General features: G+C 39.1%; 1 protein-coding gene and 1 pseudogene across 1 annotated transcript in view; one reads left to right on the top strand and one right to left on the bottom strand.

The window, feature by feature from the left end:
* The window catches only part of LOC122564001 (protein phosphatase Slingshot homolog 2), a 170071-nt gene that overhangs the window by 28445 nt on the left and 117837 nt on the right, over positions 1 to 23789 (top strand). Inside the window, exon 2 of the mRNA XM_043718419.2 lies at positions 16296 to 16339. Coding sequence (XP_043574354.2) covers positions 16296 to 16339 — 44 coding nt within the window. The remainder of the gene's footprint in view (positions 1 to 16295; positions 16340 to 23789) is intronic.
* Positions 5328 to 6009, bottom strand: LOC148141872 (fibrinogen-like protein 1-like protein; annotated as a pseudogene).

Below are 23789 nucleotides of genomic sequence, written 5' to 3'. Positions count from 1 at the left end.
TGGATGGATGCTTGGAAGCAAGAGGATGGAAGGTTATCTGGAGTTGGTGGGAATGTGGAGCCACATCCTCAGAAACTGGGATGCTCAATGCACATCAGTCAGTATGCCAACGCATGGCTTCTGCTTCAGGAAGAAAAATGTAGAGAATGTTGTTGTGAAGTTGATGTTACAATCCGATCAGTGATTATATTATTAAATAGCAGAACAGGCTTGAGTGGTCCATTAGCTTACTCCTGTTGTTAACCTGTAGGTTCATATGTATTTTCCTTTGTTTTCCTCCTTTTGATTTGGATCAATATTCTGATCTTTTGAGTTATTCCAAAAGGTTACTTCAGAATAATTGACTTAATCATGAAAAGTATGGAAAGTATTTATATTTTCTGCAGTATTGCTTTTGTTGGATCGTTTGTTTCATATTTTACATCTTTCAAAACCATTTGAACCTATGCAGACGTTGATTCACAACATTACTTAAAAGGATCCCCTTGTTCATGAGAGCATTTGAAAGATTCCTCTGCAATCCGATTCACATGACAGACTTTTTTTAGTCTATCTCAGAGGTTATAAATTACTGAATATAAAAGTAAAGAGGTTTATGCTTCAGCTTTATACAGGGGAATGGCGAGATCATGTTGGGAATGCTGTACAGTATTGGTTCCTTAATTAAGGAAGTATGCAAATTGTGACAATTCTATGGCTTTAAGAGGTGTATTTTGACCTTTTTTTTTTGGAGAGGTTTTAGGACAGTGATTTCGAGCTGTCAATATGAATCCAATAAAGTAAACTGCAAGTTGGAACAATCGAAGCACCCTGAATGGGTGGGTTCAAACCCTCGCAGAACCAGCATTTTTAGCTTTAATCTTTCAGTAGCAGTTACTGCTGGGCTCTTCGAAGCTGGATGTAGAAGCTGTTTTTTCCTCTCGATTACAACTAAGAGCTGGGAGTTCTCTTCCTGCTACTAGAGTTGCATATAAGACAGCCTGTTTCACTGAATTTGCCTTTGTTCGGGGCGGTGGGGAAGGTAGCTGGAATGCGATAGGTAGATGAAGGTGGGGGGAGGGGGGAGTGATAGGGTAGAGCAGAAAGGTGGGAAGGAAGATGGATAAGTAGCAGCGTTCAAGAGGACAGTGGCAAGTTGGAAGGTTGGGACTGGGGTAAGGTGGGGGTGAGAGGGGAAATAGGGTAACTGGTGAAATCCACCTTGATCCTATGTAGTTGGAGTGTCCCAAGGCGAACGATGACGCGTTCTTCCTCCAGGCGTTGGGTTGTTAGTGTTTGGCGATGGCGGAGGCCCAGAATCTGCATGTCCTTGGCAAAGTGGGAGGGGCAGTTGAAGTGTTTAGCCACAGGGTGGTGGGGTTGGTCAGTGTGGGTGTCCTAGAGATGTTCTCTGAAATGATCCACAAGTTGGCGTCCTGTCTCCCTAGTGTAGAGGAGACGACTTTAGGTGCACATGACCATTCTCTCCATGACTCCCTTGTCAGGTCCACGCCCTCTCCAACCTACTGTCCTCTCCTTGCACCTTCACCTGCCATTGCAAGAAGTGCAAAACCGGTGCCCACCACCAACACCCCCACCTCTGTTCAAGGCCCCAAAAGATCCTTCCACATCCAACAGAAATTTACCTGTACTTCCACAGCTGTGACCTAGTGCATCTGTTACACGCGATGTGGTCATCTCTACGTTGGGGAGGCAGCACGCCAACTTGCACTTAGTTTGAGAGAACATCTTTGGGACACCTGCACATACCAACCCCACTGCCCTGTGGCTGTTCACTTTAACTTCCCCTCGTGCTCTGCCAAGGACATGCAATTCCTGGGCCTCCTCATCCCCAAACCCTAACTATCTGACCCCTGGAGGAAGAACGCTTCATCTTTCGCCTTGGGACCTTCCAACCACATGGGAACAATGTGGATTTCACCAATTTCCCCATTTCCCCTCTCCCATCTTATCCCAGTCCCACTCTGCACAGTGCTCAACTGTCCGTTTTCCTTCCCACTATCTGCTCTACCCTCCTCTCTGACCTATAACTTTCACCCCCACCTTCATCTACCTATTGCACTCCCAGTTACCTTCTCCCACCCCTCCCCTCCCATTTATTTCTCAGCCCCCACAAGCCTCATTCCTGATAAAGGGTTTATGCCTGAAACGTCGACTCTCCTCTTCCTCGGATGCTGCCTGACCGGCTGAGCCATGCTCTATCTTTGAAAGAGGATCTGGAATAAATAATCTATAGGATGTGCTGCAGGGATGAGACTATCTAAGCCAAGAATTAACATTGTCCACAATAATTTTATGCTGGCATCAGAACAGTTAGTGATTTATAAGAAATGCCCTTCCGTCTCTGACATGAATATTTGAGGTAAAACATGGATTGGCTAGTCTATAAACTTGAAAATTGATCAGTTTGTAAGGTATTTTAGCGCAGTTACTGCCAGTGTAGTTCTTGAACAAATTGAATGGATATTGGATACCACATTTATTTTCTTCTGATATTACTGTCTTAACAGGTGTAGGCAATTGGTATGAACATTATTCCATCGTCAACAAACCAAATGAAATTAAAATTTATAATCATCATACAATGCTCAACAACTTCTGTCGACCTTTAACTTACTTTAGATTGGAACATTCCTGGGCTTTTGTTGCTTCAAAGCCATGTCCTAATCACTGTGGGCATCTTCAAGAGGAGAGGCGAAAAATAAATCACTTAATTTGATTGTGGAGTTAAGCTTTATATTCCTAATAGTGTCAATTTGTCTGGAGTGTCTGTAGCAATCCAGCACTCCCTCTGTTTTGATAAAATCTGCACCTGTGTCCTTCTTGGAAAATTTAATATGTGCAGGACCTGTTTATCACCTAAATTCAAACAAATAGAATTGTATATCATGGCAAGATTCACTGCAAAATTAGCAGTGTTGTTCAGACACAAGTTTCGGAAAATATTTCTATGAAATACTTAGTTCCTTTTTACTGATGGGTGGGGAGAGAGATAAGAATTACAGTTGTGATGTGTGTAAATTGAGTCTGAAAGACAGGCACTTTTTTTTTTACTTTTGTTGGCGTAAGACATAAGCCAAGATGCCTCCGAGGATATTTAGTGAGAGAGAAAAGCATATCCTAAGCAAGCTCGGAAAAGACCACAAATTATAATACTTAGTATGTGGACCAGGATCGCAACTGCTGCAAAAGATTTTGAACACAAGGGGAAATGGCAGAAGAAGATCCAGAGGGCATCATCTTGAGGCTAAAAGAAGCTGTTAATGATGGAGAAGAGATCAAGACATTTATTACTGAAGGTATGAAAATTAGAAATTACAGTAGGATTGGAAGATGTGGTTAATTCAATCCGTACAGTGGAACAAACCACTCTGGCCAGCGTGGAGGCAGCACAAGTGTGACATTTGTGTGGTTTGAATTAATTATAACTTGTGGAGGTTTGAGGCAGGGGCTGGCTGGAATTTTATTTGAAACATGAACCAAATAGATGAAGAAGAGTTCTCAAGAGACCACTGCAAAAAAATCGAGAGATAAAATGCATTTCGACTGCTTCAAATTTGAAGCATTGGGGGAATCACAAATTGATGAAGGTCACTGAGGGCACTGCTGATGTGAGAACAGGCCTTTGTTTAGGATTTCATCTGTGAAGTAACATTTTTAAAGAAGCTACAGAATCTGTGGAGAGAAAAACAATTTGTTTCAAATGAAATATATCTTCAGAAGAAGTCATACTTGGCTCGATGTTGACTCTGTTTTCCACAGATGCTGCTAAAGCTGCTGAGTTTCTCCAGCATGTTTTGTTTTTATTTTAGACATCCAGTATCGACAGGATTTTGCTTTCAAAGAAATTTTTTAAACTTTTCCTGTGGAAGTAGAAGTCTCAAGGTGCTTCATAGTTAAACATTGGATATTTAACAGTAAAATAGTTCAGAAGGGACATGTGGCTTGATGGGAGGTGTGGGTTTCAAGGAGATTTGTAAATGGCTGATGGAATTTAATGTGAGCAAGTGCGAGGTCTTGCACTTTGGCAAAAAGAATAAAAGCATAGACTACTTTCTAAATGGTGAGAAAATTAATAAAGCCAAAGCACAAAGGGATCTGGGAGTGCTAGTCGAGGATTCTCTAAAGGTCAACATGCAGGTTGAGTCCGTGATTAAGAAAGCGAATGCAATGTTGCCTCTTATCTCAAGAGGGTTGGAATATAAAAGCAGAGATGTACTAGATTTTATAAAGCTCTGGTTAGGCCCCATTTGGAGTACTATGTCCAGTTTTGGTCCCCACACCTCAGGAAGGACATACTGGCACTGGAACATGTCCAGCGGAGATTCACACGGATGATCCCTGGAATGACAGGTCTAACATATGAGGAACGGCTGAGGATACTGGGATTGTATTCGTTGGAGTTTAGAAGATTAAGGGGAGACTTAATAGAGACGTACAAAATAAGGTGGATGCTAGGAAATTGTTTCCGTTAGACGAGGAGACTAGGACCCGTGGACACAGCCTTAGAATTAGAGGGGGTCATTTCAGAACAGAAATGCGGAGACATTTCTTCAGCCAGAGAGTGGTGGGCCTGTGGAATTCATTGCCACGGAGTGCAGTGGAAGCCGGGACGCTAAATGTCTTCAAGGCCGAGATTGATAGATTCTTGTTGTCTAGAGGAATTAAGGGCTACGGGGAGAACGCTGGTAAGTGGAGCTGAAATGCGCATCAGCCATGATTGAATGGCGGAGTGGACTTGATGGGCCGAATGGCCTTACTTCCACTCCTATGTCTTATGGTAAAGGAGAGCATGAGTAAGGTGAGACAAAAATGTTGAGGTAGAAGAGGTAAATGCAGCTAAATGGATTATGAAATTTGAGAGAGCAGCTAACAGCGCCATTGTCAGTAGTGTGGCAAAGAAGGAGGAAGGCACAGATCCAGAGTGAAAAGAAGAACAGAAGTTAAAATTTTAAGAATTGGGATAGAGAACTGCACAAATTTTAAACCTCAGCCAGTTCTAAATTGACTAATCTTAGGAATGTAAGTGCTACGAATTCTATATTTAAATACTGCGAATCAAGGGTGTTGCTGATGTGGCTTGCAGCTGAAGAAGAAACACCATTCGATGCAATGCTTTTCTTGTTCAACGGTTTCACATTTGCTTCAAGATTTATATGAATACCAGTCCCATGAAAGGGATACTAGAAAGTAGCTGATGTCCCTGCACTCAAAGCCCAGGAAGAAATCAATAGGAGAAGGAGGAAAACATGACAATAGCAATGTGATGTTAATGGCCACTGAATAAATAAGTGACAAACAAACTGATATTGTTCGTGAAGCCACAGTTAACACAGTGCTTGAACCATTATGATGACTTTCTTAATGCAAATTCCAGACCAATATGGATTCTTGTTATTAAGTTGTGCATAATCACAGGCATCAAACCATCATCCACTACGAAGAGTGGCACAACACCTATTGTAGTTATCAGTATCCTTTGTAGTAAAAGCCTGGTTAACAATCATTTGATTGGTTCTAAGTTGGGTCATTTGGTCAATAACATTCCCAGAAAATGGACCAAACCTGATTGTGTACTTCTCACTCTCAGGTTCTAAGTAAAAAGAGGAATACGATTATCTAAAAAAACTCTGTTCTCTGTTTGTAATGAGTTTGCCTGGTTAGAAAGTGTATATAATCATTACCAAATCAGTAATCACTCAGCACATCACCAAAGCCATATTGATATGTGGTCCAGCTCTCCGTCCACGTGATCTTGCTACCTCTGGTGCTACTTTTAATCACTATCCAGCCACCATCGCTTCTCCTGACACAGTTGACCACAAGTGGAGGGGATCGGACAGGTTGAATGACGAAAATCCCAGAAGTAGCATTCCTGTTCTTTCGTACAATTTCTGTGCAGTCGTGTAGCACTAAAGACAACACAATCACGATATCAGTTTTATTCCATACACTATAATCCCTAGAAAGAAAGGAACTAGGTTTTTGGTCACTCTCAAATAATAGCATCATCTCAAATAATAGCATCATCTCAAATGAATACAATAAGCTGAACAACTCCAGTTTTTGTAACTCAAGGATCAAAAAGTCTTAAAGGCCTTTCATCTCATTGAAGCAAGCCATCTAATATATTTATCTTCACTACTTTGCTTGAGAAAATGTTCCACGTGCATGTTTGTCTTTCTGCAAATAAATTAATTTTAATAACTTTTTGAAAGCCATTTCTCATTCATTTAAATTTATGCACTTTGATCCTCAGGTCTGATACATTATGTGAGGTGCTGCATTTTAGGAAAGCAAATCTTAGCAGGACTTGTACACTTAATGGTAAGATCCTAGGGAGTGTTGCTGAACAAAGAGACCTTTGGAGTGTAGGTTCATAGCTCCTTGCAAGTGGAGTCGCAGGTAGATAGGTTAGTGAAGAAGGTGTTTGGTATGCTTTCCTTTATTGGTCAGAGTATTGAGTACAGGAGTTGGGAGGTCATGTTGCAGCTGTACAGGACATTGGTTAGGCCACTGTTGGAATATTGCGTGCAATTCTGGTCTCCTTCTTGTGAACCTTGAAAGGATTCAGAAAAGACTAGAGGGCATAGGTTTAGGGTGAGAAGGGAAAGATATAAAAGAGACCTAAGGGGCAACGTTTTCACGCAGAGGGTGGTACGTGAATGGAATGAGCTGCCAGAGGAAGTGGTGGAGGCTGGTACAATTACAACATTTGGATGGGTATATGAATAGGAAGGGTTTGGAGGGAAATGGGGTGGGTGCTGGCAGGTGGGACTAGATTGTGTTGGGATATCTAGTCGGCATGGACGGGTTGGACCGAAGGGTCTGTTTCCACGCTATACATCTCTATGACTCTATAAATGAAAAAGACTTGAATATTATGTGAAATGATATCAGTATTTTGAACAAAATAGACTTTTAATTAGTGTACTATGTTTTAATTAATTTGTACAGTTCTTTTGCCATAATATGATGTAATTTATTTAATGTTATTTTCATTTAATTGTGCAAAATATAAGCCTGTTTGGAGTGTTGCTGATAATCACTGAAGTTGCTTTTATATACTTCCAATTTGATATGCTAAGTAAATTATCCTGTGTAGGTTTGCAGTTGGGATTAGCCAGCTGACGCCTTGATATTTGTAATGAGCCAAAATGACAAGCAATTCCTCAGGGACTGAGCAAAGAGTGTTTTCTGTTTATCAGAAGAGAATTGATATGTTGAAGAATTTTCTTTTGTTCAAGATGTACCAAGGAGGAAGGCTGACATGAAGGTGGCACATGTTCCCTCACAAATGGTGTGATTATTTTGTAATGAATAGAGCTAGTTTGTAGAATTTTGAATTTACTGGAAGAACATTTTCTATTTGTCATCACACATTCAGTTCCTCTGTGTACAGCACATTGTCGATATTCCACTGGGCCAGTTTGAAACTCTATTCATATTTGGGCAAAGAAGGAAATCTTAAAACTCCCACGTTATGTTGTGTTGGGGGAGGGAAAAATATAATTATCATACCACATGCTTGATAGCACATCACAACAATCCTAATTAGCACCTCAAAGCTTCTTGGGCAGCATTCAGCATGGCAGATTTTGATGTATGCTTCACATTATAAAAACATCAGTAAACTTAATTCATTTTTAAATGAGAAAGAGCTTTGATATAGGCCGCTGTTTGCTTGTTGTTGCAAATATAGTACCTATACAGACCTTTAATTTTGCGTTCTTCTCTGCTACAGTTCTAACTGCATTGAACAATGTAGCCATGTTATTACAAACGTTTCCTCTGCTCTTGCCTATTGACCTTTGCATTGGTGAATTAAAACTATTTTGCCAGTTTTTAAAAATAAGATATATCAAAGACAGACTAATCTGGTGCATTAATTATTCTGTGGATAAATAAATGTTCTTGGCTGCATGAACCTGAAGAGTATTATTTTATACTGTCCCTTCTTGATTATTTCTTTTCTGCTTCCCCTATTTTTGAGCAAATTAAATCTTTTAACTGTTTAATGCTTTGAATATCTCTGGGGTGTCTAATGCTTTGAATATCTCTGACAAATTCTTGAAATGCTGGTGATGAATCATATACAAGAAAACCTGGCGTGTAATTAATTATTTTCTCAGTTTCCAGAATACTGGGGTGGAGGGGGAATGAGCAACTAAGTTTGCCATTTGCGATCCCTATTATGCTAACCATTTAAAGTGTACTCATGGACAAAGATGAGTTTAATCCTGACCTGGTGGTGAATTTCCCTACAGCTAGGATATGCTTCACAAAATTACTCATTGTGGCCGTTTTTAAGTTGTATGCTTTTTACAACAACATAACTCAGTAAAGACTGGGATATGGGGGAGTGGCAGTTGAAATTGTGAGGTGGCAGATTTTTTTTCCCCTGAGTTTTGTGACTTTGATATTCTGTGCTTCAGAAGGCAATAATGGCATGGTCTACATATTTTTAAGGTGGAAGTAGATACATTATTGTTAGGCAAGGAAATGAAATACTATCAGGAGTAATTGAAAATATGGATTCCAAATATAAATTGGCTAATAACTTATTCAGTGGCTGGGCAGGCTGGAGGGGCTGAATGGTCTACTTTTGCTCCTAGTTTGTATATTTGTAGATATATTTAAAGGAGGGGTGTAGATCTGTGGGCTCAACTGGATGAATGGTGGAGATTTCTGAGGTACTATGAAAATCTTGGGCAAAGATGATCCTGGAGGATTTAGGTTTGTGTGTGTGTGGGAGTGAGAAATGACACTTGGTTAGCACATGGTCTTTTGCAACCAAAGTACGGAGTGTTCCAGGTATCTCTGTGAATACTCCTTCCTTAAGCAACGCCATTATTATTTGGTCATGCATCTCATTGCTGTTTGCAAAATATCATATGATTGAAATGGCTGTATGTTTGCCTTTTTAGTATTGAATTTTAAAAATCTTTTCTGTCCTTTTATTATATCCAGTGGTTGATAAATCTTTAACAGAAGAAAACGTCAAATCCAAACCAGAATGGTAAAGGGAAGTTCAAAGAAAAATTTGCTAACGTAATCTGGAATGCAGTAGAAACAGACTGTTAAAGCTGAGCTAACTGCAATGTTTATAAATGAATTACATATACACATGAAGAATTATATGGACAAGCACAACAGGTATCTAGATTTTATTAGAACTGAATAAATGATTTCAGTATAGAGGTATACTGAAAAGCATCTTATCTTAAAACATCTGACTATTTGAGAGGCATCACAAAATGTGAAATACAAGTCTCTCAAAAAAGGGACTGGATGATGGCCTCTATTGCTGCCCTCTTGTGGCATGCCAGTGGAAAAGTACATTTTGAGCTTTCAGATTTTTGATTGTTTATTTATCTTGCTTGTTGACCTTCTCAAGTTTTTACAGAGTTGAGAAAGTGCAATATGTTTGTTAACATTGTTAGACTGGTGATAACTGCATCCAGATAAGGGAAATCAGGCAAGAGTAGGGAAAAAACAAAAGAAGCAATTAAGGAAGAGAAGCCTTTGGTTGCACTGCTGAATCTTTGTACAAGGAGTGGGGAAATGTGCGATAGACTTTTGTCCTTTTTATTCTCTCTCGGGCCAGGAGAAGAGGGAACAGGTGAATGAAAGTTCCGTAAGGAGAAACCGAGGAAGAAAACGGCTGTGGTGCACACACCAGGAGATTTTTCTTGGCTGTTTGGGCAGAAATGGTCAATAATCCAGGAGGAAAGGGATAGGCTTATATTTGGTTGGGTGGTGGAAGGGAAATAAATTACTTCTGAAGAGGCAGGTATTTAGTTGTGCTTTAGATGGGGAAGTTGGAGATTGTTTTGCAAAGAGGGATGTTAGAATTATTTTATGTAAGGGTGTGGGCTGTTATTAGGAAGTGTCAGATGACTCTGACATGAGAAAAATTGCATTTTTAAAAAATTACTTTTGAGATTTCTAATCGATTTCTAATTGAATCTGCTTTGCAGAGTATTTAGCATAACCGTACTATTTAATATTTCTTATCCCTTGCATCTATAACTGCAGTAAAGAATGGATATTTTAAGGATCTGTCGTGGAGCCTTATCATGACAAACATTTTGCTGTTCCTGCCTGGTAAACTTTTTGAATTGATGAAATTAAATCATTTTTAAATAATGAAGTAATAATTGATATGCCAAAAAACAAAATAATATGCAGTTTGAGTGAATAAATAGATCATTTCAGGGCTACATGAACATAGGGTCTAGATGATCTTTTTTCATTCTTTCAGAATAATTTTTATTTAGTTTCTACTTCCTCTGGTTTTACTTCTCCTGTTCAATGAAAACAATTTTATAACCCCTAGCCGTAATATTTTTATTATGGTGTTTATGTACTTTAGAAGTGCTGCTTTGATAACTAATTGTAACTATAGCAATCATAGTCTTTCAGTCAAAAGAAACTAGCTTGAGCACTTCTGGAAACAAACATGCAGAGTAGAGAAATCTTTGTTTCAGTCGCTGTTTCCTATTGAAGTAGTTTCTTAGTAATAAGAGGATTTAGGCTCCAATTGATTCTCAGTGGGATTGTGGTTCTGATCCTTTCACTAGTTCAGTGTGCTTTTCAAAGCATTATAACATGCTTCTTCGAGAACAGGACCAGGCAGGAAATACTCTTCAGCTGCTTTTAAGATTTCCAGGTGCATTCTGTGGTCAGCTCTCATTCAACCAAATTTTGCTGACATTAGTGACATTAAAATGTAAATTCTCTAGATGTTATGGCAGAAAACCTTGAGTTACGAGTTATTGGATAATGTGCAGTATTTGGCCATTAGCTTTGCAAAATGTCACCTCTCACTCAACCATCCTATGGGGTTCATGCAGTTGTTGCTTTTACCTATTAAACTCAGCACAGAAAATTACAGTTGTGGTACTTAGTAGGGCAACAAAAATTTATAACATAACCTCAGGATGGTGCATTGCCTCTGTAGTGGCAGGGTTAAGGAGCAGTTGCAGGACACTTTTTTTCTTTCTTTTAAGAGAGGGTGATCAGACAGTGGTCATGTCCACATCTAGAAACATAGACTCTCTACTTGGTCTAACAAGTCCACACTGACCCTCAGATGACCCACTCAGACCCATTCCCCTATCCTACTACTCGACATTTACACCTGACTAATGCACCTAACTACACATCCCTGAACACTATGGGCAGTTTAGCCTGGCCAATTCACCTAACCTGCATATCTTTGGATTGTGGGAGGAAACCAGAGCACCAGGAGACGAATGTGTAGTTATGGCAGATGTTAGGTAGAAAATTAGGTGGAGAGCTAAGCTCAATACAGAACGTTCAGAGGAGAAAAGCAAAAAGAGGGGCAAAGAGGGATTATAAAAAGGAAATCTCAAAGTCTTCTATACACATGTAGGAAAGGGGTGTGGCAGTGGTGATGTTTATAGACTGGCAACTAAGAGCATCAAGATACTCTTCTGGGAATATGGGTTCAAACCTAACTTTGACAGATGGTGAAATTTGATTTAATAATAATCTGAAATGAAACAAAAGTTGATCTAATAGGGATTGTGGACAGCATTAGTTGTCATAAAATTCTATCTGAGTCACTCATGTCCTTTGTGATGATACTTTGGGATGTATTTTATCCTGATTTTTGTTTGAGAAGAGAGGTTGAGACAGAGTTGCCAAGCATCTGTTTTAAGCCAATAAGGTAAACAGCTTGTGAGGCCATGGTTTTTTCAAAAACATTTGAACAATAGAAGCAGCCTGAAAGGGTGGAGTCAAACTCCCATAGAACCAGGATTTTAGTTTAACTTCCAATAACTGTTGGGGTTATGACAGCTGCTATACATCTCTCCCTGCTAAGGCAAAACACTTGAGGTCTCACTCTTGCAGTTTTCTCTTGATGGTCTTTTCTCCAGGACTGGAGCAATATTGCATCTGAGACAATCAACTTCACTGGATTTGCTTTCGCAAAGGATATGTTTATGGAATGTTACTATCATGGAACAGCTATTTGGTGGTAGTTAACATGTAAAGTATTTTGCTAGTTACAGTTAAGCCAATTTTTAAAAATTCAAATTTTGTCTGTAGTTTAACTGGATTCTAAGAACAAAGTGTATTTTGCTTTAAATCAAGATTAGAGCAGTGCTAGAATACCACAGCAGGTCAGGCAGCATCCAAGGACCAGGAAAATCGATGTTTTAGGCAAAAGCCCTTCATCAGGAATTCCCGAAAAGCCAATTTTCCTGCTACTCGGATGCTGCCTGACCTGCTGTGCTTTTCCAGCATCACTCTAATCTTGACTCTAATCTCCGGCATCTGCAGTACCCACTTCTGCCCTGTGTTTTGCTTTAAACCTGGTAGTTTGACCAATTGAATTGCATCCAGAACACAGTATCTTACACTTTCTTCTTAAAATAAGAAAAAAGATGGGCTCTAGGCTATCTGAATATATTTTGAGGGGGTTTTGTCTGGTACATAACATCTTTAAGGAAGAAAATCTGCTTACCTTACTGTTCTGGCCTATATGAGACTCCAGACCACTGAGCAATATGGTTTGCTCTTAATTAGGGATGAGTAATAAATGTTGACCAAGCCAATGACTGCTGCATCTCATGAATTAATATTTGAAAAAATAACTATAATAAAAGATGGCAGGCGGAATTAGGAACTAAGATGGGAGGAGGGAGGTATGGCTAAAACATGAAGTGAATACATTGCATGTGTCTTTATGAAGGAAGCAAATGTAATCCAGGCCATGGAGGAAACTCTGTCACCAGACATCTTCAAAAAATGATGTGGTGGTGTGGTTCTGGTGGATAGACTGTGTGCCTGAAGTTGACAAGACACTGGGACTAAATCAGATGCATCCAAGATAGAGTTATAGAGTCATACAGCATGGAAACAGATGTTTTGGTCCAACTTGTCCATGTCAACCAGGTATCCCAAACTGAACTAGTCCCATTTGCCTGCATTTGGTCCATATCCCTTGAAATCTTTCTATCCATGTACCTTTTCAAATGTCTTTTTAAATGTAATTGTGCCAGCCTCTACCACTTCCTCTGGCAGCTCATTCCATACAGGACCACCTTCTGCATGAAAATGTTCCCCCTCAGGTCCCTTTTAAATCTTTCCCCTCTCATCTTTAAACCCATGCCCTCCAGTATTGAATTCCCCTACCCGAGGGAAAAGACTTTGGCTATCACCTTATCTATGCATCTCATGATTTTATAAAGCTCTGTCAGGTCACCGCTCAACCTCCTAAACTCCAGGGTAAAAGAAGTCTCACTCAATCCAGCCTCCTCTTCTAATTCAAATCCTCTAGTCCGGGCAACATCCTTGTAAATTGTTTTTGCACCCTTTCTAGTTTGACCACAGCCTTCCTATAGCAGGGTGACTAGAATTGAACTAAGAGGAAGTGAGGACTGCAGATGCTGGAGATCCGAGCTTAAAAATGTGTTGCTGGAAAAGCGCAGCACGTCAGGCAGCATCAAAGGAACAGGAGAATCGACGTTTTGAGCATGAGCCCGATTCCTGAAGAAGGGCTTATGCCCAAAACGTCGATTCTCCTGTTCCTTTGATGCTACCTGACCTGCTGCGCTTTTCCAGCAACACATTTTTAAGCTCTGACTAGAATTGAATGCAGTATTCCAAAAGTGGCCTCACCAATGTCTTGTGCAGTTACAATATAACATTCCAACTCCTGTACTTAATGTTGTGACCAATGAAGGCAAGAGTGCCAACACCTCTTTCACCATCCTGTCTATATGTGAAGCTGCTTTCAAGGAATTATGAACCTGCACCCCCAGCTCCCTCTGTTTCTACAACACTCCCGAGGGCCTTACCATTGAGAAAGTATAGAAGGTGTGAGCAGGTAGGGAAGGACTGAAGTTAGGGTTGCTTGACAAAAGCTCAGCTAGCATGACTTTGACCAGATAAGAACTTGCGGTAAACAATGAGGTGCTGGAGGCAAGGGTAGTGGTTTAACGAGGTAAAGAACATCCATTGTGTAATGCCAGATAGCTTAACCCTTACTGTTGATGCTCGCTGATTGTAACGGTGACCCACTCAATATAAATGTTGCCTTATTTGAATGCTGTTCCCTGTAAGTGACTATATGATTCCTTAAGAATCTGCTGTTTGAGAGAAGACCAAGCACTCATGTCTTTGTGTACATGGGCAATCGCTCTCTCTCTTCATGGCTTGGAATAAAGCTAAAGAAGGTAGAGCCATACTGTGTCTCTGAATGTTTGCTTCGACTGTTACGGGGACACAGAAACAGGACAACATCATTAACAGTGTAATGTCTTTCAATCATATGTATTTATAATAGGTGAATTCATGATTCAGGCCTTGGTGTTCAGGGAACAATTTCAAACTGCACTTGAAACAAAATTTGCAAGCATTGTGAATAGCGGGTGTGAGTATAGAACTTCAAAGGGACATTGGCAAGTTAATGGAGTGGCAAAGTAGGGGGCAGATTATACTTAATGTGAGGCAGTGTGAGCTGACCTTCAGTAGAAAGAACATGGAAAGACAGCATAAAATAAAAAATGTCTGTAAGATTAGAGAGATCTGGATGTATACATGGATATAAGGGGCTCTTTTGGTGCAGTGATAGTGTCCCTACCTCTGTGCCAGAAGACCCAGGTTCAAGTCCCACCTGATTACATAGATGTCTCATGTAGGATCAAGTTGATTTTTAAAAAATGTGTATGTTATTAAAAGTGGCAGAACTGGTGGAAAGGGCAGTTAATAAAGTGGACAGTATCCTCAGCTTTATTATTATCAAAGGCATAGAATACCAGGGCGAGGAGGTAATGCTGAACTTGTATGACATTACTTAGTCCTCAGTTGGTATTGTGGACAATTTTGGAAGGATGTTGAAAGTAGAGTCACAGGTAGATAGGATAGTGAAGAAGGTGTTTGGTATGCTTTCCTTTATTGGTCAGAGTATTGAGTACAGGAGTTGGGAGGTCATGTTGCGGCTGTACAGGACATTGGTTAGGCCACTTTTGGAATATTGCGTGCAGTTCTGGAATGCATCCTATCGGAAGGATGTTGTGAAGCTCGACAGGGTTCAGAAAGACTCTATGACGTGACAGTAAAAATTTGAAAGGAGTGGCAAAGACGTTTGCAAGAATGGTTTTGGAGACTAAAGACCTCCATTATGAAATTAATTGGAGAAGTTGGGATATTTTCTTTGACATTAATAAGGCTAAGAGGCAATTTGATGGAAGTTTTTAAAATTAAGAATCTGGTCATAGTAGACGGGGAGAAATTGTTACCATTTGTGAAATGATTTGGGGTTCAAGGACATACGTTTCAAGTAATTTGCAAGAAGGTGCAAAGATGATGTGAGGAAAGCTTTTACACACAGTGCGTAGTCAGCGTGTGGTGGAGGCAGATCCAGTCAAGATTTTCAAGAGGGTATTAGGTTATTGTTTCTATGTAAGTAATGTGGATGGTTACAGGGGAAAATGCAGGAGAATGTTCATTTGAATAGCTGTTTAAGACCCTGGTTGAATAGCCTCTTGCGCTGTAACAATTCATAATTTCCTTTTTCACTTTTGAACTTTTTGTATTTAGCCTGTTCTTCTTTGTATTATCGACTTAATGACTGTTGTATGCACCTTTTCTGTGCTTTATATTGCTTGCACTCTCTCTTTCATCACCCAAGGAGATCTGACTTTTTTTCCCCCTTGTCAGAATGTGTTGCGACAGTACCCAAGGTAGTCCATTGTCTACTTGTCAGATTTTGATTTCAGTTAACTGGGAGAGATCCATTCACCCTCCACTGAAACTGGTACTTCCCTAGTTTAATGTTTTACAGGCAAAGTACCAGATGGTGCCCAGATACTTTGTTCGAACACCGCATAGTTAACCAATACCATAATCATTGTCTGTCTGATTTTTGTTTTTCCCTTCTCCCCAAATGTTGCTCTGCTGACATTTTGATCCTCTTGACCCACCTAACCAACCTTATTTCACACAAGCACATAAAGCAATGTCTCTTTCCTGTTGGTCCAAAAACATACTCATCTAGAAAATTATCCTCTTCTCCCAGTTTTTTTTCTTTTATTGTATTACTATCCTGGTGTATTAAGATCATTACATTAGTGAAGAGAGATTTGCATCTCCCTGTCATTTTCTTCCATTAATTCATAGGCGTTAATTAATTATTTTTGAGATACCAATCAACTTATCAAATCCAAGATGAAATCTATTTAAGTTGTCACATTGTCTTGCTCAAGTAAATTTTTTTGGGAGATTTAAAAAATAAATTTATTCTTTTTAATGTATTGCAGGAGGCTGACAGTGGAGAAGAAGAACGTAGATCCCAACCACGCAGGTAAGAGGCAGCACTTCATTTCCTAAGCAGTGTCTATTCTACAAGGACTTGCAAAAAATAGGGTGCATAAAATTTCCTTTAAAAGCATCTTGATATTTTGAAAATAAGTGTAGAAATATGATTTAAAATCCATTGTTAATCCAAGAATTGATCTACGATGCAAGTGCTCCACTTTGTGGTAAGAATCATTACTGAAATGTCAATTTTGGAGCTTATTTAGAAGATAACCTTAGAAGTATTAAATAGCATAAAAGAATTAGCTTAAGGTGAATAGTTGGTGACGACAGTTTGAATCTTTTTAGTTGTTAACTTGGGTATCAGGGCAGTTTTATTGGCGGGGGGAAGCACTGCTCTTGCATTTGCAATTCTGCGTGTGCTCTTGACCCCCTGTCTCTCTGTCTATCTCTGGCACATTCTTGCCTCCTCTCTAGCGTGTGCATTTGTGATATCTCTCCCTCTCCTGCATAAGACCTGTCTCTTTCTCTCACTTGTGAATGGGCCTTCTCATGTGAGTGCAGGCCCTACTTTCACCCCAAACCGTGTGCACCTAACCTCTTGCAGATACTCCGTCTCTCTCTCTCTCTCTGTCTCTCACATGATCTTTCTTTCTCTCTTCTGTGTGCATTTTCTGTCTGACATATCACACTTAGAATGTGATGAAATTAGAAATGATAGATCTGGTTTCTTTGTAGTCTGTAAAACAGAAAGAACAAAATTAGAACTGATCCTTGGATGTAATCTGGTGCCATTGTCTTTAATCCATAACCCACATTGTGCACTACAATTTGAAGTCCACCAGATGGTGCCCAGTTACTTTGTTCTTCAAGAAGCAAAATCCCATATTTGTGCTTTACACCGTGAAAGTGATGGACCGCTGACCATTGACAAAGACCACTGTTTCTTTTGGCAGGTTTTCTGTTAATTAATGCAATGATAACAAGCAGCTCTTCTCAGTGTTATATCTAGTGGGGCATTACTGCTGTCAATTCTGCCCAATGTCATTACTTGGATGCAACTCCAATTATGCTTTCTTAGAAGGCAGGAGGGTGATTGTACTTTTGACTTAAGCTTTATTATCAATGTACTCTAGTCCAGGAGTACAGTGAAGAGTGTAGAATTTTTCCACACATGGTGCCACCTTAGGCACAAAACACGGGTACAATTAGTAACATAGAGAAACAAAGTTAAAAGCATTACCACTGTTCTTAGTATAAGTAGAAAAATAAAGTTAAAAGTTGCCATTATCGTCCTTCCTAGTATTAAGTGGAAAAATAAGATACAAAGGTTAAAGTTCAACAGTCTTAAGTGCACTCCCTGCAAGGACTTGGTCCCAACTACTTTGGCCATTCAAGGAGATGCCACAGATACAGGGGGATCAACACTACTACTTTGAGCACTGGGACTGTCACTAATTCAGATGTTGGTAATATGGTTGATTATTTTCTATTATTCTGTGGTGAGATGATGCCAAAGATTTCCTAACTGGGCCTAGCTGCTAGGCCAATTCTTAGACCTGGCACTTTTCATAACTGGTTTATTTTGGAATAGACATCACTGCTCCAAGCTCAGGCCTTTGGTTATTATTGTGTTCTACAGCAACATGCATTTTTATGGCATCTTTGAGACAGTGAAATGTCTCCGGGCACTTTACTGAGCTATAGTCAAACAAACTTTGACACCAAGCCTCAGTAACACAAGAAACAAGAACAGGACTAAGCCGTTTGAATAATTGAAGCTGCTTCAGCATTCAGTTGGAGTGAACCTGACGTAATCGTGGCTTTAACTTCAGTTTTGCCAGCCTGTCATAATCTTTGATTCCTTTTTTGTTCAAATATGTCTAACTCAGCCTTGAATATATTCAGTGACCCTGCCTTTACTGCTATGTGGGTAATTATATCCAAAGATTAACAAACCTCTGCAACAAGAACTTTCTCCTTGAGTAGCCTCAAGCGGTTTCAGTATGGGAATGGGAAGAAAAGTCATCAGAATGGAATTGAGCAGGGGCAGTACCCACCCATCTGGACAGTGGGAGAGATATTGTAAGAGGATGCAGTAGTAAGCAATGACTTAGCTCCCAGACAGGTTGAGAAGTTTGTAAAGGAATACTTTATCATGGCTATAGTAACATAGGATATCAATTGTGACTTTGAGGACCATTTTATTAGTCTGGTAGAAGTGTAAACCTGATTGGAGTAGTTCAAACTGGCCACTGCAAAAATTGAGAAAGCAGATTTGGGAGACATCATTACACCATTAAGAACTGTAAAAGAGAAAAGAGAATTGAAGATGACATGGGAGTTTGCAAGGATACTAGACTTCAAAGGTAATACTTTGAGAAGAGAAGTTTATGATAATAGATCTGGAGGGAAAAACTAGCCATTCACTCAAGGGCTGGCAAAATAAGTTGCATAATCAGTAGTTTAAGAGAATATATTTGAGACTTAGAAGTCTGTCTTGTGGACAAGAAGAACCAAGGGAGGTCGCGAATGGAAACAGAGAAACTAGAAAAATATTAAGTACAGGGCTAGGACAGAGTGAACTGCAGGGTAAGGTTGGTCCTGCTATGCCAACTAATCAAAGGAAGCATGTTTTTAATGGTGTTTTAATGCATGTAGTTTATAGTTGGAGTTGACCAGATTGGAAAGAGAGTGCAGTGGCGAACAATTCTGCAACATTTTAATGCCTCCTGCCTTGTTTCTGTCAGATAAGGGATATCATTTTTCTCCATACTCAATATATGCCTAAGGTTGTGGAAGAAGGAAGTGTGGGGCTGGATTGCATATCTTTTTTGTGAGCAGCATGTTAGAGGCACAATCTTTGTTCTGCAGAGCTTGCAAAGGGTTTTTCTTTATTCACTTGTGGGTCATGTGTGTTGCTGGCTGGGGCCTGCATTTATTGCCTGTCCCTGGTAGTTGTGCTTGAAACAAAGTATTTTTGTTGGTGCTTATAAAACAATGATCACCAATTAATGTTTCAGTAACATTAATATAAATTATTAGTACCAATTTGGTATCTATCCAAAATGAACACGCGAAGATTTACAGTGAAAGAATAGGGACAAAATGGGAATATTTCACTCTCGTGTCCTGATGTTTGAGGACAAAGTACATTGTGGTAACCCAGTCAGCCCTTTCATTTTGACATTTGAAACCATTTTATATGTGCAAACATAGTGTCGCAGTAAAACTGAGAAAACAATACCCTACTTGAATAAGAGTCTAAATTGGGTAGAGGAGCAAAGGGATATAGGGATACAGATGCATAAATCACTTCTATTGGTGACTAAAGTCTGTAAACCTTCAGAACAAGCGCAGAATGGGATTCATTTTTGGAGGGAAAAGAACTGAAAAGCTGGCAAGTTATTTAAACATGTACAGAACCTTGCTTGAAGTACTCTGAGAATATAATTATGTTCTCCCACAAAAAGGCTATAGAGGAACTGGCGAAGGTACAAAAAGTTTTCAAAACAATGATTTGAGAATTGAATTAATATATTTTATCATTTTAAGACCAAAAAAGCTTGGGATATTTTCTGTAGAAAACAAGTTGAGGGCAGCCTGTAACTTAAAATTGTGGAGAGTTTGAAAGATAGATGTAGAGATCTTTCCACTTGTTGGGGAGGGGTGTGGAATGCAAATCTAGGAACTATAAATAAGTTACTAAGCAATAAATGTAATTGCTAGTAAAAGAGCAAAAGTTACTACCATAAGTAGTTGTTGAGACGAATAATGCAGATACATACTAAACAGGCACATACTGATAGGATTAGAGAAAGGGGATCCAAGGATATTCATTTAAATGCTGGAGCAGACAATTTGGCTGAATAGTCTGCATGTAATTCTAAGAACTAATACAAACCTATCATAAATAAAGTATGGAAACCAGAGAATCTAACAAGTCATGGCAGTTTTATTTCGTGCTCTTCCATGCATTCTGAATTGTCCCAGATTTAGACTGATGTTCTTCTGTTTTGGATAGCAATTTCAACAATTAATTCTTTTGCCTAAAATGGTGAGTCTGGGAAGGAATATTACAAATAATTTTTTTTATTGGGCCATTTCTGATCTATTTTGAGTCTTCTACTTTGAAATTATACTCTCCAGATAATTTCAGTTTGACTTGCACTGGACCTTCTCTGGAAAGATTGCATCTGGCCAAGGCCTTTGTATGTTGCAACTGAGCATTCTCCAATAAGTATGCAAAACTAAATGGATAGTTGTGTTTTGACTTAATTACAGTTAGTAGGAGGTCATCTGCTTTACAATCTTAAAATCCTTACAGGCCATTTGATCCATCTAGTTCAAACCGCCAGCCAAAGAGCATCTCACCCTGCCCTTTACAGTTCAATAGATGGTAAGCTTTTGTTGTCGAATGTTTTCACTTGTTATTGAGCTTTTCCTTGAAGATATAACCCAAGAAATGAAGTTACACTTTGAGCCCTTCAATTCATGGGCTTTTTGTATGACAGTAATTTTAAAGTTTTAAACTATTCAAAAGTAGTGTGCTACTGAGTGGTAACATGTAAGGTCACACTCCAGGTTTACCACATAATGGAATTGATGGTGTATCCTATATGAGAGTCAAGGACGGGAAGATAAGTGGTGAGTGTAACAGGAGGTCAAAGATTCATCTTGAAGGGAAAGAGATTAGACTGTCATCCGCCACTAGTTTACATTGTAAATCCTTAGTGGGATGCCATGTCTTGATCATGACATAGATATCAGATGATTTGATGCAGTTGTGTTAGAGTATCATGTGCCATAAAGTGGTTAAAATACAAAGGAAACATTATACCTTTGGGAAAGAAGTAGGCCATTTGGCCCTTTGAACTTACACCACCACTTAATAGGATTATGGTTGATGCAATTGTCTTGTCTCTACTTTCCTTTTGCTACGAATAACCTACAACTTCCTTATCTATCAAAAATCTATTTAACTCAGTTTTGAATATATTTGAAGACCCAAACTCCACTATCTTCTGGAGAAGAGACCCTCTGTAAGGAAAAAAATTCTCCTTTATCTCCATCTTAAAAAAAAAAGACATCTTATCATTTAATTTATGCAGCCTAGTTGTGGTCTTTCCCCATAAGAGGAGACATATTCCTGGTATCCACTCAATCCAGTCCCTTCCACACCTTCCATGTTTCAGTAAGGGCAAGTGTGAGGATACTGGCTTTAAGAGGTGTATGTTGTTCCTTTTTTTTTGAAGAGAGTTTGAGCCATAGGTACCAAGCTGTCCCTTCCAAACCAATAAACAACCTTTTTTAATAATAGAAGCAGCATGAATGGGTGGAGTCAGGCTCCTACAGAACCAGCTTGTTAGTTTAGCTTTCAGCGGTTGTTAGGGTTTTGAACTTGGTTGTGGAAGCAGCTATCCATCTCTCCCAGCTACAACTAAAAGCTTGAATTCTCTCTCTGCTGCCAGAATTGCATGTGAGGCAGTTTGTTTTACTGACCTTGTCTTTGCCAAGGGTGTGCTTATGGGATGTTACCATTTTGGAACAGTTGCTCTTTAGTAGTTAAATAACATATTATTCTCTTAACTTGTTAACACTATTGGAAAACTTTTACCAGATTTTTGTTTGTTTGTATTTTAACTCTGGGGTAAGAATAAAGTGTTTTCTGCTTATAGCAGAATACTGTGACCAATCAAATTCCAAATGGAGCACCATCTTTTATTTGCCTTTAAGTAAGATAAAGGTTGGGGGTCTAGGCTATCTCCTTGATATATTTGGTCTGGTCCATAACACCAGGAACATGCCTGAATAATTATGTACTGTGAATTGCCAGATTCTGGGCCATTGAGTAAAAAGAGGAAAATAAAATGTGAGTAGATGAATCATTCCAGGAATATCTTGCTTACTTTCCAGCAGCAAGTTAGTACTACTGTGGGCCTTCTGCCCTGTTGCCCTTCCAGTCTTTTAAAAAAAATTTTTTTTATAAAAAGTGTTTATGTAACCTTTCCAAAGCAATGGTTGGATTCAAAAATTGAAAATTCTTGCGGACTTTGGTTTTATTGAAAGCTCTAACTGCTCACTTATTTAAAATCAAAGACAGGTTTTACCTTCCACAGAATCAAACCTTAAAAATGCTCAAATTTAGGCAAAATTACAGTTTGTAATTGTTAGGATCTCCTATTAACATTGGCTTTCGTATGGTGGATAACATGATTCTTTTCTAGGCATAACATATTTGTCTTGCACACCATTTCTAAAATATAATATTTTTAAAGAAAGTTATTGGGGATGCACAATAAGGTTAAAATTCAAACAAATATCTCTAAACTTTGTGGGTCTGTAGGAAATTAGAGGCGATACAGGGAAATAGAAGCAAAGATTAGAGTTTTAAGATGTTGCTTGACTACAAGTCAGTATATGTTGGTGAGCACAAGAGGACTAAGAAAATAGGATTTGCTGAGAATTCTGACATAGACAGCAGAGTTTTGGATGATCCCACATTATACAAGTAACATGAATGAGAATTTCAGCATCAGTGGAGCCAAAATGGGGTTATGGAGGCAAGTCCGAGAAAAGAGAGGATGGCTTGTAATTTGCAAACAAGCTTGTTTCTGCGACATTGTCTGCAATTTGTAAAGCAGCATTGGCTTCCAGGGCAGTGCATTGCTGGAAAAGCCAAACCTTTTCAATACCATGAGTTGAAGACATGTGTGGAGGTCTGTTTTCAGCTCAATGCAATGTAAACTTTTAATATTGAGGAATAAGGATTATTATTGGCAACTGATTTAAGCAAAAGTACTGTAGCTATTTCTAGGTAAATAGCCGTAGTTCCCAAACAGTTGTTTCCTAACATTTTTATAATCCAGTCTGGTGTGTGTTCTGGAGCTGATTTGGGTGCACTGGAAGTTGTGATACCTTTTGAAGTCTTCAGTAGTGGTAGTGGCTCAGCATTTGTTGCTATTGGGACCCACAGGATCCAGATCAATAAGTTGCTTGTTCAGTCATTTTAAATTCATTTTAAATCTTCCCTCTGTAGATTAGATTAAATTAAAAACTATTAATTGTAAATCCATGCTGTGCCAACTCATGTGTGAAAATGAAATTGGATTATCAGCACTCTTCCATTATTATTAAGTACATTACAAGAGACATGTATTCAGAAAAGGATTTTATCATTCTGTTTGTAAGACTCAAAATGTGTTTCCATCTGAAAATAATCTTGTATTGTCTACACAATTTACTGCTCAAATAAGAGTAAAGAATTCTGCACCAGGAAGGAAAATAAATCATGCTCCTTTTCATTGTGCTTCCCAATTCTCCAAAAGAGTATCGGAGGCTGAGAGGTGACCTTTGTAGAGGTATATAAAATCATGAGGTGCATGGATAGGATAAATGGATAAGGTCTTTTCCCTGGGGTGAGGGAATCTAGAACTAGAGGGCATAGGTTTAGGGTGAGAGGGGAAAGATATAAAAGAGACCGAAGGGGCAATGTT

The sequence above is a fragment of the Chiloscyllium plagiosum genome, unplaced genomic scaffold, assembly GCF_037043375.1.
Source record: "Chiloscyllium plagiosum isolate Xiang-an unplaced genomic scaffold, Cpla_swu_hap1 HiC_scaffold_31, whole genome shotgun sequence".
NCBI lineage: Eukaryota > Metazoa > Chordata > Chondrichthyes > Orectolobiformes > Hemiscylliidae > Chiloscyllium > Chiloscyllium plagiosum.
The sequence above is the reverse complement of the archived record's forward strand: the minus strand, read 5'-3'. Positions and strand labels throughout refer to the sequence as shown.